This window comes from Ascidia mentula, chromosome 1, assembly GCF_947561715.1.
Source record: "Ascidia mentula chromosome 1, kaAscMent1.1, whole genome shotgun sequence".
Lineage (NCBI taxonomy): Eukaryota > Metazoa > Chordata > Ascidiacea > Phlebobranchia > Ascidiidae > Ascidia > Ascidia mentula.
This window is the reverse complement of record NC_138566.1, coordinates 9165502-9181064: the sequence shown is the minus strand read 5'-3', so window position 1 is coordinate 9181064 and position 15563 is coordinate 9165502. Positions and strand designations below refer to the sequence as shown.

Below are 15563 nucleotides of genomic sequence, written 5' to 3'. Positions count from 1 at the left end.
GCGCCCGCGGCGAAAGGCCTCCCAAACATCGTGCGGCGCGTGCCACTGAGGAAAGCTGAAAATCGTGTTGTGGGGTCGTATTTACTAAAAAAAAATCGGTTCTGAAAGCCTTATATTTGCCATTTAATAAAAACTGTGAGTTCTTTGTTCAACTTCTTGTGTTTATGTAACGCCTCCTTCACGCTCTTCATACAGTTGGTTCAATAACAGAACGCGCTGTAATTCCTGGGAGACTTTATTAATCCTCTCTGATGGTTGTTTTCATTTCGTCATCGACTGACATTTAGGTGTTTGCCATAGGATAAAAACAATAGCGACGGCCTCTAAGGGAAAATTGTCCTTGAAATTACAAACTTCCGTCTGGCGTCGCGACGTCCGAAACTTTACCTGCAAAGGACAAACGAATGCCCGCCAGGACATTACAAGCTGCTTGAAAGTTAAAGAGGCCGTTCACGGCGCTAGTCCATCCTGGGTTAGAGCGACGTCGCGACTAGGGCACGTTAGGTCGCATTCAAAATGTGGAACGCCGCTTGCGTGACAGTTTACCTCAACCGACTTCTTGCAAGCTCATAATCGCGTGCAAGCGAGCTTCGTTTGATGATGAAGATTTCAGAGCTACAGTTACCACAAGCATGACCACATAATGCTGGAGGACAAAAACGGAAAAGGAATTTCCGAAACGCACTTTACGATATGTACACGGGCGTGTTTCGCTTCGTTGCTGCAATTGAAAACGGCTGTAAATGCCCTTAAATAAACAGTAAGAGAGAATTGGCTGTTTCCTACTGGAGGATAAATTGGATTGGAAACAATCAACGTTATGGAGTTTAGCAAACAGCATGTGACAAGAGAGTTTCCATGCCAAATATTGCGAATTCATAAACCTCATAAAAGTTTTTGCAAGGATTGTGTAAAAACATTAACATTGCTATTTTCGCAAACCACCCTAAATATGTTGGCGACCCGAAAGTGGAGTTTACAGAATATGTTAATTTTTATGATTCGTTCCCGTGCGTATACCCCAGCATCTCGCGATTATAGCATTTTTATGTTAATCTATGTTTACACCGTTCGCACTCTTATTACGCCACTCGTTTGCTTAACAAAGGAGCTATTGAACGACGCCTGTTTTCAACTTAAAAAGTGCCACGGCCGCTCAAAACCACTGCGTAGCTTATCTCGGGCATCGTATTTAGTTTGGAAATTCGCCACTTTGGGGAGAGTTCCTGTCAATCAACAGCAACTCGAGCAACTCGAGCAAATCCCCAAATCTTGGATCAACTTCAAAAAGGTTTGATGGCCTCGCAGACACACTATGTACTGTATTGGATTGTTCGCTTTCAGCACTTTCCAAATAGGTTTGCGGAAATGTGAAAACAGTTGTTTTTACCAACGCGGCGCCGCGATAATGCATTGATGTTTTCATTTGCGTGAGTACAATTGGCTGTCGAATTTTATGAGTCTGACTCCTCTGCCTTCCTGACGATTGTACCTTACGCGCAGTGCTGAGTTTTCTAATATGCGATCAGTTTTTTGTGTATTAGATTAAACCCGAGATCCCGGATCGACAGACAGACAGGCGGACACGATTTTAAACGCAATTTTCAAAACAAGACGACGGGCTCTGACGCCTTGCCCTCCTGGTCGGCCGCAAACCTTTACACGACAGGGCGTTGCCTGGTATGTTTTGAAAACGCGCCCTCGCCAACCACTTGCCGCAAATGTTTGAGGTTGAAATAAAAAGGCCGGCAGCACTTTAAGTCCATGTTTAACCAGTGGTTTGCGGTTTGGTTGGGGACCAGTGCAAACGTATTCAGTTGACAAGTATGCGTGGTGTGTTCTTTTCTCCGCCCGCCATTTCAGCAACCGCGCGATAAAATGTGGCTTCGTGCAAGCGATCTAACTTTAATCCGACATTTATATTTTTCAACTTTTCGGTGAACCACAAATGTACGCGAGGTCGTCACAAGCCGATATTTTGTGAACTGTTTGTATCACGTGAAGAATTTTTCAAGTTGTTGGATGTGAAGCGAACGAGTTAATAAAATTAAAAAAAAGGATTGGGTGTGAATTGGTTGCACGCGAGTTTTTTTTTGAAGAAAACCAAATCCTTTCTTCAGTGGTAGCACACATGCCTTTCAACACCCTCTATCTCGCTTCGCCCCAGTGTTCATGCAAATCCCCCTTCTGCCGAGGAGTTGAGACCGACATGAAACGACCAGCGTGCAGGGATTGCCCTCCATATCCACCTGTGCAAGTAGTGACGAAGAAATGACGTTAATCGCGTATTTAAACAGCGCAGCGTTCTTGAAGTCCCCGAAGTGAAAAGTTTCCCTGTCAAGTAACTTGTACGCAGGGCATGGTTTAGTTGCGGCTAAGGCCGGGAATGCCGAACTGATAAATCACCCGTGAAATCCAGCAAAGCCGCCACCTGCGACTATCTACTGTTTAATCACTTTCTTCCATCTGTCTCTCATCACCACAGTGTTGTTGCGTAGGCTCTCGTGTTTATTTGCATCTCGCAAGTTTTGTTCGATCGAGCGAAACTCTATACGCAATCGGAACATGGCGATATACTGCATTAAGAACACGTAAATTCCAAACAAGTGCAAAATGTGGGTGTGTCTTTTTGAGTACGTCTTATAAGAAAACTTTCCTCTGGAGAGATCGTTGGGAAACCAGCCCACGATATCACTGCAAAAAGAATTGATGCATGTTGATTTGTTTTAATTCCAATAAATATCCCTCGTGATATAACCCAGTTAACACACGTATTGCATTTAGGTATGTTGTTACAGCATGCAACACTTGCACCAACCATTTCTTACCTTACGAACAACAGAAAGCGGTGATGTGATGCAACAGTTTCTACGGATAATTTTTCGTCTGATTTCTCAATGGCTGATTGAGCTTCTTCGGCATCTAAAAACAAAGTTTGTACGTTAGAAATATTATAATGTTTAGGGATATTATAATATACTGGAATATGCAAAGGAATATTTAGTTTTTACCTGGTTGCGTTCATTTGCTTTCCATTTAATATAGTCATTTTTTCCGTTGCATTCAAGTATCCCTGGTTCTATCTTCCTCTGTTTCTTCACAGTATCATCCCACATATAGTACGCGTCGAAGAACAGGAACGATTCCCCGCCTTTCTGTCGGTCGCCATCGCTCATGTACAATGGAATGGCAAATGGCCACCAATGTTCAATAGAATGCACCGAACAACAGAGACACAGTCGCAGACGCGAGTGTGAGTGTCCCAACAAGGAGATGATTGTAGTCTAGACTTTCGCCGGCATTCTGAGCTCTTAGCATTTCATTATACCGTTTCGCCAGTTCCTTAATGCTGAAGGACTGAGCTTTGGCGACCGGGGTATTCAATCGGTCCCATGTTTCCCGGTAATGTTTTTTATCATTGGTTTGGTGCGAAGAGTAGCTCGATCGCGCCCGACTGTTCAGATATTGGTGGAGTTGACGCGACGTTCCTTCGTTACGCCAGATATCGTGGAGAGCGGGGCTCGCCGTCGGGTATCGGTTAACGATGCGAATCTGGGAGAGGTCATGTTGATAAACCCCATCACGAATTTCGTAGCTTGAAATTTCGTCGTATTTCCTTGAAGATCTGCGGCAACGACAATTATTTGTCAGTTTGTTGGAATAAAATTTGGAAAGGGATCATTGTGTTATGAATTGTACATTAAACACTTACCGTTCTGTTGACGTTCGACTGCCCTTTCGTTCGTTCTTCTTTCTACGACCGTTTCTCTCCGACTTGCGTCTACGCTGTTTACTCCTGCGTCTCTGCGCCCGAGCAGCCCTCCTAGAAAATGCGTTGTTTTAAAAGTTGTAAAGTCTCAGAAAAAGTGAAAAAAAGGGGCTGGGTAAGTCAAAGTGCAGCCTTACCTAGAGTTTGAACTAGGATTACGGTTTCTTCCTCCTTTAGTGAACTGGTTCAAGTCGGTTGAAACCGGCAAGGAGTCGTCGGCATCGCTGGAAAAACAAAAACGGGACCTTATCGTTTGTAGATAGTGTAGCGGTCGAGCGTTTGGCAGGCCAGCTACCCGTAACAAAGATCGACGGGCGGAATTAAAAACAACAGGATAATCTAATTGCATTTGGGCGGTAGTGGTGGCAAACCCGCAAAGGCTTTGAAGTCGCCCGAAATCAACAGACCGGTTTAACTCACCTTTCAACTCCGTCCGAATGCTCGATCTCGAAACCGTCCTTGCGAAGGAAGTCAAGCACCGAACCATTGCCGAGGAAATGACCTGCGATAATCAAATTACACGGTCAACTACATTAGCCACAATTGCTTATTGCACACATTAGTCGGCATAATCATACGCACTATTGTTTTGACTTGCAGAGTGTTATAACAAATGCTTGCGGTTTACGACGCAGGAAACCGGTATATTGTTTGTTTATCTGTCCTAAACCACTTAAGGTCACAATCACATTCCATCGCCCAGTTTGATTGTACGTGACGGCCGCTGATGAACATGATTATCATACGCAGCGTCAATTTCTGCCACACAATGGTGGTCGCGCCACCGATCACGAAAAGACCAAACGCCCCAAATGGACTGAAGCAAAATAAACAGCTCGATTTCACTGTGCGTCTGGGAGCAATTACGTGTCGAAGTTAAGTTTTTGGGACCCTCCATTTCCGCGCTTCAGAAACGGACACCGATGTGGTGTAAAAAAAAACCACCAGGCCGCTTGGCAAGAATGCGGAGCTCACGACATAAACCAAAGTTGACCAAAGGCCAAGTCAGGTTGCGCACGTCAATTATAATGGAGATTTGATTGCAGTTGGGATTGAGACTTGTTTTCCGAAGTGAAAGCTAAAATCCTTGCGCATAAAATTTACTAGTAAGCATGGTACCCATGGAAGTTTTATATGCCGGGACCTTGCCAAGCTTAGCACTTATATTAAGTGAGAGCCCGTTGCTCTTTGAACGGGTTTTAACAGCGCGGCCTCCGGGAACCAAAACAAATAAACTATGGTCCCGTGTAACGAAACAAAAGAGCTTCAGGTTCCTTTGATCGGCCGCTACGCATGGATTTTAAGTGTCCTCCCTCTGTACTTCCACGTGCTTGTCTGTAATTGAGTGGGACATCGCAAAGCCACCCGCCCCGTTCCCAAGTTTCGACTGACAGACGATGACTGGTTAAAATCGGCGGGAAACGCACCTTCTCACCATAGAAACCAGCAATAAGTTGTGTCGGCGCTTGCACAAACCCAACATATGAAGAGATTCTATGGACTACCTTTGCTGTAGTCCTTATACGGTGTTTGCCAACATGGCTATCACCGGTTTTGTGCATGCGCCGATTAACTCACGGCGGCCTGCAATTATCGAGGATTATGCGATTGCTCTCCCACACACTATCACGCGAGTATCGCTTTGGGGACTGTCCAACGCAGCGTGGGAAGCAGAGTAATATTTGACAAGCTTTAACTTGCATTCATTTTCCCGTTACTTGGAAATCTTTGATCAGTTAGCATTTGTCATTCCGTGACAAGAGCTTGGCAACTCAAACAAGCGCAATAAATTACATCATCGATTTACTTGACTCCTCAGCATTTAGAAACACAGTATGCCCGGCGGTGGCTCCCGTTAAACACGTTCGGTTCCTACAGGCATCCTCTATAACACGTGTTCCATAAGTTTCTCCTGCGCTGGGGGTAAACTGTTAAACACGAGACGGACTCTTTGAAGTCGCCGCCGCGTCTCGAATCAACAGGGTTTCAACTCCTGTTAATCGAGTTTCTGTTGAGGGTGCTCGGCCGGTTTGTGTCGCCCATTGCGACGTCGCTTTGTGCAGCGCCCGGGAGGCGCAAACTAACGGTACTTGGACGTTTTTGTTGACTCCCCACAATGGGCCAGGATTTACGTTGGTGGGCGCGCGTCGGGCGCGGGTCAACGAGTAGCGAGACACGATCTTCGAATCGATGCGACTCGTATAATTCGGCGCTTCACAAAAAGCTTGCGACCCCGTTTGACGCGTTCGGTTTTGAACGAAGTTAACAGCTTGGTTGAATCCGACGATAAGGTTTGTTGTTTAGCCGTAATGCATTAAATTGTGGCTTGTGCTCTACTGCGCTGTTAGTCGCCACCCGTCCCCTGTCGGACAGGGCTTTCTTGTGCAAAATCAAAAGCACAATTGGCGCCTGTGTTACAAGCTGCGGGCTGTTTGATTAACAGGGCCCTGGTTTTCTATTCACTGACAGGCGATTTGTCAACTTATACATGGACAGACCGTTTTAGTGCTACATACAAAACACACCCTTTTTCGCATTTGGAAATAAGATTAATTGGCGAGATGCTTCTCGTATTATAACTGACACAGTTGTTTAAGGGGGCAGTGCGAGGATCGGCCTACATTTAAAGAGAAAAAATACTTGGTACATCATCAGTCAAAATCCCACAGTTAGAACCCGTGTTGGAATTCCGTTTAAAACTCCACCACAAGCGGCTTTCTGTCGCGTTGCCGGGTTGCCGTTTACCAAACGAATAAACACGGGTGGTCATTGTTTACGCGCGTTGCCGCCGCCAGAGGTTATTTCAAGTTTACCAAAACGTCAAGTTTCCTTGAAAACGGCGCCAGGAACTCTCCAGGGGACGCAGTTCGCCAAAATGTTTGTAAATAAACGCCCAACATCTGTCACTGCGGCTGCGAGTAATTGATCATTGTCGCTTCGGCTCCTGATTCGCGACCCCCCTTTGACCGTCTTTGGCGAACGAATTTTTCACGGTTTCCGTCTCATTAGGCTTCGCTCCAATCAAAGGACAAAGTCGGATTCGCGCCAGGCGGAATAAACGCGATTCCTGACATAAGCCGCCACCCATACAAGTTCAGCTGTTGGTACAAGGACAATTTCTCTTTACGGGGTCAAGACACAATAGGAGCCTGATGATGTATAACGTATTCTGGAGGCGGGTCCGCTCGCCGTAACGCAAATACGAGAACATACGTCACACGACGTCTGTCCTTTTGTCCTTACATACCGTGGAAAACACATCGGTGCCGAGAACTTTGCGCCTGTGAGGAAAAGTAAGTAGTGTGGGTATTAGGACGACACCCGCGCAAACAGACGAAAATAGCATTGGGGTCTGAGGCAAGCCCACAAGCACGCACAGCGGGAAACGTTCAACACCGATCGACAGGTTGAACCTCAGTTTCACATCGATTCCGCAGAATAAAGCACGCGAGTCGCTCGTTAAGTCGTGATCAACGCGTGAGGTTGGAATCGCATCCGAATCAAGGTGTAAAATCCCAACCGACGACGTTTCTGACGCAAATCCGCGGGTTTGAGCTATATCGCTCGATAACAAACCGCATGAACCGTTTGTTTTCAAACACATGGCCCTAGCCGATGACGTCACGGTGTACAGCAGCTCCGCGAAACGGCAACACGTCGTTGACTAATATGGGCACAGGCTAATCGTCAAGATGCGATCCAGATAAAAGCGACGCGGGTGAGTTGCGAGGCGAAGTGCGGGCGACGCGCAGGCGGATAAAATGTCTTTCAGCTCTCGTCACATCACAACAACATAACTTCGTGGAAAAGCAGTGCTAACATTTCGTTTACCCTTCCGTCGGTCACTTTAAAACTCAACGCACCGTGTTTGTGGAAGAAACCAGTTGCAGGATAACTCACATCTGCGACGCGCCCGAAATCGCGTGCGAATCTCGACAAAGCCACCTGTACAGGGTACGGCTGCGTGAAGTGTGAGATGCTATGTCAGTACCCAAAATGCCGGTATAGCGTTAGGCGTGGGAAATTATCACACCCCGCTGTCGCGATATTTGTATCACAGACGCGTGGTACTGGCGCTACCACTTTATGATATTGCCACGTCGAGACCACGCCTCATAATTATAAAATTAGCCGTTGCCAAGGCCGCACTTGCTGTCATTGGCGTGACGCGAGACATCGCACTGTAGTAAAACGCCTCGAACTGGCGATATCGTGGATATCAAGCGGGAAAAATTTCCAGAATGCCGTGAGGTTGTTTTCTCACGTCTGACTATGTCCAATAAAAGATCAATCGCTGTTGCCGCAAAATGAAAAAATGTTCGTTACGTGTAACTGGTATCGTAAGCACTGCGTGGAATCTGTGAGACCGTTCTAATCTAGCAAAACATACACAAATATTGCGCGCCTTAATTGCACGTACGAGAACAGTGATTCGCGGAGCTTTCATTCAGACGTCTCAAGGCGTATTTGGTCGGGGTTACGCTAATTGTCAACATCAAACTGTTGAAAGAACGCTTTGTACTCTGGAGAAAGGCTTGATGTGGAATTTTTGAATTGACCTCATCTCAAAGACTTGACAAATAGTTAAGACATATCAGTTAGGGTTTAAAGTATTTGGTCGTTAACACTTAAATTTTCGTTTGCTCATTTGTAAAAACACCTTCACTGAAAAAAAAACGTTTATTTTTTTGTAATATAAACCAACAACTCTACACATATGCCAACATTGTTCGTTGTCGCAACAAGTGTATCTTATTGTGTCAAGTGCGGGTGGCACAAAGGTCAGGAGCTTCATATGTTCCGTAAATCGGTTTGCAAACTTGCTCAAGTTTTATCGGGATTATGGTGGCAACCGATACGTCCGCCACCCGCTATTTGTTCGCCAGATCAGACGCAACGCGGTACCGCCGATAAAGATCGCTATCCCGATGACTTGGTAAACCGCGAGGTGACGACAGAAGCCATTGAGAACTAGATTCGTTGTTCCACGACACCTTGGACAAACACAGCCGATCAGGAGAGCGACTCATAAATTTAAGTTACGGCGCCGTCGTGTTGTGTTGTTGTTTTGTCGCGGAACCACACGGTTGGCAATGCGAGATTTCGCAATTCGCAAGCGACCTTTGAGCTATACTGGAATTAACGTGCACTTACTGTTGAAAACAACCCTTTAGGCTGTTAAAAATGGCGGGGTATATTTGTCCTCGCAATATAAAAAATGAAAAACTTATTCTCTATACACTGCCGCTCATTGCAGTGTTATCTACACATAAACAACGGAATTTGAAATGGACAAAGATGATTAGATGTTTTGCCTTTAAACTATTTGAGACATATGCAGTTTTTAATTACGTTTTCCCCTGTTTTCGGACAACATTGCCAAACCAAGTTTAAGTTGCTTACGTTGCGTCACAGATGAAGAGCCACTGTTGGAATCCGCTAAACCATCGCGTGACAGTTTTCAAATAAACATCGGATATCCTCAGGGCAAGAACGGGAGGAATTCATTAACCGAATCGTCAGTAATTGGCGAACATTCGCACGGAGGTAAATGACAAGCATGGGACAAGTCAGCTGCAATTTTCATTCGCGCAAAACACTCTCGTTGTCGTTTCTCACAAAACGGATGAACAGCACTCCCTTTGTTGGACCGCTAATTACTCGCAGCAAAGATACCAGTTATACGTGCCAGCGAAACCGGCCGAGCAGTAATCGAAGAACTGTGGAACGCGGAGACAGAACTCGATGCCAGCGTTTTACGTTGAGAGAGCTGACGGAAACTGAAGCCGCAATGTGCGGTGAAATCGGTTTGGGCGAAAACATGAAAATTGACGTGCGCGTGTCAAGCGCCATGGGGATGGAGTGGGGCTTAAACGAAAGGGGGTTGAAAAGGGTACGTTTGAACAGAAAGTTAATCCACTGCGTGCGCGGGACGCTTCGCCTGCTTTGATGTCTAAACTGCAGAAGCGGGTGAAATATTTCAACTGAGCCCACGGCTTTATAAGGGAACAGAACAAATACGTTTACAGTAAAGCGAACAATGATGGACGCCCTCAAGCAGCACCGAGCGTTCAAAACACAGCAACAATACATATGACCACGTCGTCTTATCACCGCCAGGAAATCGGCTTAAGCGAGATGCTTATGTTTATTTCGCCACCCAGGTCGACTTAAGCAAAACCAGCATTCTCAACAAAGGAAAACATGGTGGCACAAAGCCCCACTGACAGCTATATGCGATCATGGACTGGAATAAGCGCAATTGACGCAGCATCGAAGACTGATATGGAATCGGCGGAAGATTGATGGCATTGTGGCCCACACGCCCCCATCGCCACGTGGCCTCTCGCTGCCCGCTTGGAATAGCAACCGTTATTGACATTTTTCTGAGCCTCGGCGATAATATCGTGCTTATCGGCCTCATCAAAGCGATTATCAAACCAATCTCTCAACCACAAATCGGCTCGGAAGGTCTTTCCTCCCGCAACCTGCGTGGATCGATCAACATTTCTGTAATTAGTAAGTGTTTGACGCGTACGATTTCGCGCAGGCATGCAAGACCATACTGCAAACGTTTCTTTGTCATGTGCGTTATCGCACTAGGCCTGTCTAACTGCCACCAACCAGATAAACTAAATTTTGGGGAAAAAATACAGCACGACCGATGAGCAGTGAATGCCCAAGACCCGAAATTCCAGTGATGGACAAAACGACAACTATCGGGAGAGGTTAATAAACCGTACTTGCCACCGCGCCCGTTCCAACACCTAAGCGTTCACCCATGTAATCCTTTTTCTCGTCGTTGACCGCGGCCTAAGATTTACCGCCCGGCCGCCCTTGTGTAAGATTGAGCGCCCCAGTCCAAATGAAAGAGCTCGCAAATATTTACTGTGGAACTGATCCCGGAGGTTGAGGGCCCATAATAGCTACTGCGCGAATTACGAATGCCACCCGACCTTTATCGAATCAACCTCATGTCCCCAATCAAACATCGCAAACCAGCAGATAAGAGGCTCTACAAAGACTCAGCAAGATTAAGGTTTGATCGGAAAACAAGTTTGCGAATGCCACGAGCTTTGTTGCTTCGGTAGGCCCATTGCGCATGCCTATAGGTTGTTCTCCCACGGCGAAAGGTGAACCCTGAATGGTTGGCCCTCGACGCCAAACGACAACACGGGACAATGGATGGAGGCGCGCAGGCAAAACTAGTCGCGGCGACCTTGCCCGTGCTCTAATCTTTCAAATTATTTATAGCCAAAATCGCCGATTGCCGCGTAGACAAAGTTGCACCCACAACATACGTGTCCTGGGATCCAAATGGGGAACAACAACCTCGGGACCCGGCGGCCAATGAAACTCTTCAGTCGCGACCCGGGGTCTCAGGCATCGGTTTCCTACGGTTCATTCACACGCGAAATTTGGCACCAGGTTCCCGCCAGAGGCTCACCAGAGCTTCGATATCGTTGATGCGTTTGCGTTTAGCGCGGCGCCAGAAAACGTCAACAATCGTTCTTCTTTCAGTGAAATTTCCTCAGAAATGACGTATTGCTGATTAGCGGCACGCGCTGGGTAAGCGAAAGTGGTCTGTGCGAGAAACTGAAAACCCCACTCGGGCAGACAATAATATGTGTTCGCCAGCAACAAACACACACTCGCGGCCCGCCGCAACATACGGAAGCACTGAGGTATGTTGTGTCGGCTTGAAGCAAGGGGACCGTCTGACCGGGCGTAAAATTTGATTACAGAGTACAGAGCCTGCCAAAAAGCGTAAGCGCCTGCTCCGGCAACACAGTTGATTGGAAAACTAAACGAAAATTAGCATCGGCTAATAAACGCTGGTGCATGCATTACGAGTTGCTATGATGCTTACCTGCCCCGAACGCAAAGAAAAAGCTCTCGTCTGAGTGTTTTTGTAAAAGGGACTTGACTCGATGCGCCATGCGCTCGTTTCTACGATATATGAGCTCTTTTCTGAAGTAATAATCCACGTTGTTTGCCATTTCCCTGCCCTTCTCGTTGTCGCCGAGGTCCGTGTCGTTCGTCAATTTAGGAAACTACAAGGTTATAATAATATTACACTACTTTGAATAGCGCCGTTAGGAATCCACGGGAGAAATGTTCATATTTATGTAAATTACCTTGAATATGATAAAAAAAATAATGAAATTACCACAGTTAGAGGAATGAAAATTGAAGCACTATGTCACATATATGGCAACTCACGCTGTTAACAATTGTATATTACCATATTTTATACGGCCAGACATTTTATTCAAATTGGTAAAACAGCTGAGTAATGTAATTAGTGCGTTGCAAGAAATCAAAATTGGTAAGAATCAGCACAATGAGAAAAGGTGCACAACCTCGTCGGCAGGAAAGAATTTTGAACGACAAACGCTTGAACTGCGCCCACCCTAAACTGCGGACATTTGCCCACGTACAAGGTGTGATTAACGACGGTCAAGTAACAGTTTTGTCCGCTGCCGGCCGCTCATGTACCTGCGACGAATCGCTGTCGAAGATGGAGGAATTGAGATCACCGCAGTTGTATTGCTGGATGAGGTCGTCTGTGGTATAGGGAGCCGCCGCTGCCCCGAACCGCATGCGCTCTTGCATCAATAGCGTGTAGTTCAAAGCGTACAGCACCTAAATCAGGAGATTTGTTTTTTTCGGCGAATTTTAATTCACAGTAACAACACTAAAAGTGAACCAAAGGCTGGAAATCATAGGAAACCGCAAACAACGAAATTTCTCGTTTTTAAAGAAGAACATGTCGAAGAATGTGATTTGTCATGTTTTGGGACTAACCTGTGACATGTTGAGCCCGTTAAGCGGTTTGCACTGTTCGTCGACCTCCTCAACGGCTCCCACGTGCTTGCCAAGTTCCACCGCCTTGTGCGCGAGATGCAGGTCGAGGACTGGAATTCCTTGTGTGCGAATGTCAGCCTCCGTGAGGGAGTTCACCATCAGCATGACCCACACCGGCCTCTTGCGCTCCCAGTTGCCGGCGATTGCCTCGAACAGAGCGTCGCCATACCATCCTAAAAATGGAGGGGAGTTATCCACGTGAACAAACTCGATATTTCCGGAGACACGGTTCACATAGACCGGCATGCCAGTCTTGATAATCATTTGCTCTACAAGCGGGATTGTGTTGGGACAGGGCGCGAGAATGAGTATACGTGTAGTAACATTATACACAGACGCCGGAACGCGCTGAAAGAATTTCAGCCAGCGTGCCAGAGTATTTGGGTGGGCGACTAATTCAAAACTTCCTTCACCTTTTCCTTCTTGCTCCGAGGTTAGCCAGCCGGGCATGGCGCGTCGAACATAGTCCAGATGACTTTTGAGGCGCCTGTACAGATCCGACGGAAGAATTTCGCGCAGGTCTGTGCCGCCCGGCAGCATCTGGCATCGCGTGAGAGATGCGCGCGTATCCGCATTGGTGAGATCCAATTCGAAGAAGACGTTGTCGCTGCTGCGGAAGGCCCTCTGCGCACACACGAGAAGCGGGGTTTTACATTTTGCTTCCTAACTCCAGGACAAGCGACAAAATTGCGAGTCGCGCTCTTGATTCGTCAGCGCCGAGGTGAAATTACGCGCTGAGCAGCCACGTTAATTGGATTTAATTTGTGGTGCGGCGTAAATTGTCGGAACGCTGTAGTCCTGTAGTTTCGGACTTGAGCTTTTCCGTGATGCGGCAGTATGCCAAAAATTCGATGGAGTGATCCAACGCCATGAAAACCAAAACACACTTCCATTCATTCGTTGTTGCATATTACCTTTGAAAAACTTGGAATGTGACTCCACACTCGTGTGTAGGGAACGTGTATGGTGCCGAAGAAGTAGGCTGGCGGGTTTCTCTTGATTTTCCACAGGAACGAATTACGGCGGCCCTGGGGGGAAAAGGCGGCATAAGTCTTCGCTCATTGCGAGTAACGAACTGGATAATTTGACCGACAAGGTTCGTTTCCTGTTTCCCAGGGCGACAAACAGATCGAACGTGGATTTTGGTCAAGAAATGGGTTAATCGCCAAAGCACCCGTGGCCAAGCCGACAACTTTGCGCGCGGGTAATGGACGCAGTGACCTGCAAAGTTAATCCCTTTATCCAGATGCAAGTTGGCGACCCCCACAAACGCCATGCCGGCCTCGGGTTCCTGACCCTTACAAACAACAGTGCTACCTCACGTTTAAATATTAAAATTCTTTGATCGGTGACATTTCGTTCAGGCAGAGCAGACCCACTAAGATCGCCCAAAGCCGTTGATTGCCGTCTTCTTTAGGAGAATTTCGGCAGGTTTTGTCGGGGATAATAACATTTAAGTCCGTCGTAGCCACTGAAAGCAAACAAATTAACTATCTCCTTACCTCGTTGGCGCACGGCTGGCCATGTTTGGCGACGGTGGACCCGAGAAATGTCGCCAGCAAAAATCCAAACAAAATACGTAACATTTTTTCGAATATATCCTTTGACTTGATTTCAAATCTTGTACAAAGATCGAACTTTTCAAATTACGGCTTAACTGTAAGGACTCTTTAATTGATTAGTCTGGTTTGATCGCCTTTACACACTCCTCTCTGGCTGATCGCTACTGGTACTGGAGGCCAGACGCTGATTCGTGCTTATATCTGAACGTCAAGAAAAGAAAAAAAGGAGGAAAGCGTAAAGTGCGCGCGCGGATCTCGATAACGAGAACGTCTTCGAACTCGACAGTAAGCAAATATTGCGTAAATTGCGCGCTTTATGTGCACAGATTTTCTAAACAGGAAGGCGGTGTTTAATATTTGTATCGCGTTGGCTTCTGCGGAAGCTTGCTTTGTTGCGGTTTTGAAACCGATTCGAACGTTTTCACGGAAGGCTTATAGAAAACTAAGAGAAACAATAAACGCGAAACGCGATTAATTTGTTCGGATTTCGTGAGGACGAAGTTGGTGAAACAAATTAATTGTTAGCCCATCCGTTTGTAGCATCTGTGGATATAGTGACTGCACCATTTCCTTAACCCCGTTACAAAATTTCGAGGAGCAGAATGAACTTGTTTCCTATATTATTTTCTGAGACCTAAAAGAAATATGGAAAAACATTCCACGTTTATCAACACGTTCAGACGAGTTGGTCAGTTTTACGAATGTTTTATTCAACAAAACAAATTAAGTTCAAGGCGTTCTGAACAAACACAGTATTCTTTTCCTGTATCTCGTCGCCCCGTTTTAAGCGCTTTTGCAACAAGTAAAACCAACTTAGGTAATATTCACCTGCCTTCGGGATTTTGGCATCTTACCCCATATCAGTGAATCCAGGTCTCCGACGACAGATGAGAATGGAGCTGCGGGGCCATGACAGGTTTCTGAAGGTCGGCTTTCAACAGAGCATGAGACAGCGGGTGAGTCTTTTCGCTGGCTCCGTGGACGCGGGTGACAAACTGCGGTATCCCGTTTAAAAGCCCATTACTCGTGCCCGCTACGTTATGCCTGTTTGCCCAGCGGCAAGCAGTAAATTCGTGTTGTTTTTACTCTAACGTTGTCGGCTTGTCGCTGCTTTCTCTTGTGGCCCGATTTCTCCTTCTTGGGAGCACGAAATCAAAGGCCCCTAACGTGGCGTTTGGACCGACAGGTGCCAATCTGTGACGCCGGGAACGGCGGTGAACGATGACCAGCCGTGACCGGAGTTGACGCAGGCACAATGCGCAAACATGTTGTTTCGATCCTCGCATGAGAAACTGGAGCCGGTTTGTTTAAATGCTGAGCTCTTTACCCATGAGCAGGGTGTCGATTTATGCCTTTTTCGCCAT

General features: G+C 46.6%; 1 protein-coding gene across 1 annotated transcript; it reads right to left on the bottom strand.

The window, feature by feature from the left end:
• Positions 1-2500: 2500 nt before the first annotated feature.
• On the bottom strand, positions 2501-15383 carry LOC145900373 (metalloprotease TIKI1-like). Its single transcript, XM_082988854.1, has 12 exons — positions 14140-15383; positions 13552-13665; positions 13051-13261; positions 12578-12810; positions 12269-12415; positions 11640-11823; positions 4190-4271; positions 3907-3993; positions 3713-3823; positions 3012-3625; positions 2829-2922; positions 2501-2694 (listed from the first exon to the last, which is right to left on the bottom strand). The coding sequence occupies exons 1-10, from the start codon at positions 14221-14223 to the stop codon at positions 3208-3210; spliced, it is 1671 nt and encodes a 556-aa protein (XP_082844980.1). The 5' UTR covers positions 14224-15383; the 3' UTR covers positions 2501-2694; positions 2829-2922; positions 3012-3207.
• Between the last annotated feature and the right edge of the window lie 180 nt (positions 15384-15563).

Bases quoted from the DNA above. Each gene is read 5' to 3' on its own strand.
- LOC145900373 (XM_082988854.1), bottom strand. From the start codon at position 14,223: ATGTTACGTATTTTGTTTGGATTTTTGCTGGCGACATTTCTCGGGTCC. The intron at 12,416-12,577 runs GTTAGTCCCAAA...CTCCTGATTTAG, and splicing joins ACGGGCTCAACATGTCACAG to GTGCTGTACGCTTTGAACTA. The intron at 4,272-11,639 runs GTAAGCATCATA...TGATTATCGCAG, and splicing joins TTTCTTTGCGTTCGGGGCAG to GTCATTTCCTCGGCAATGGT.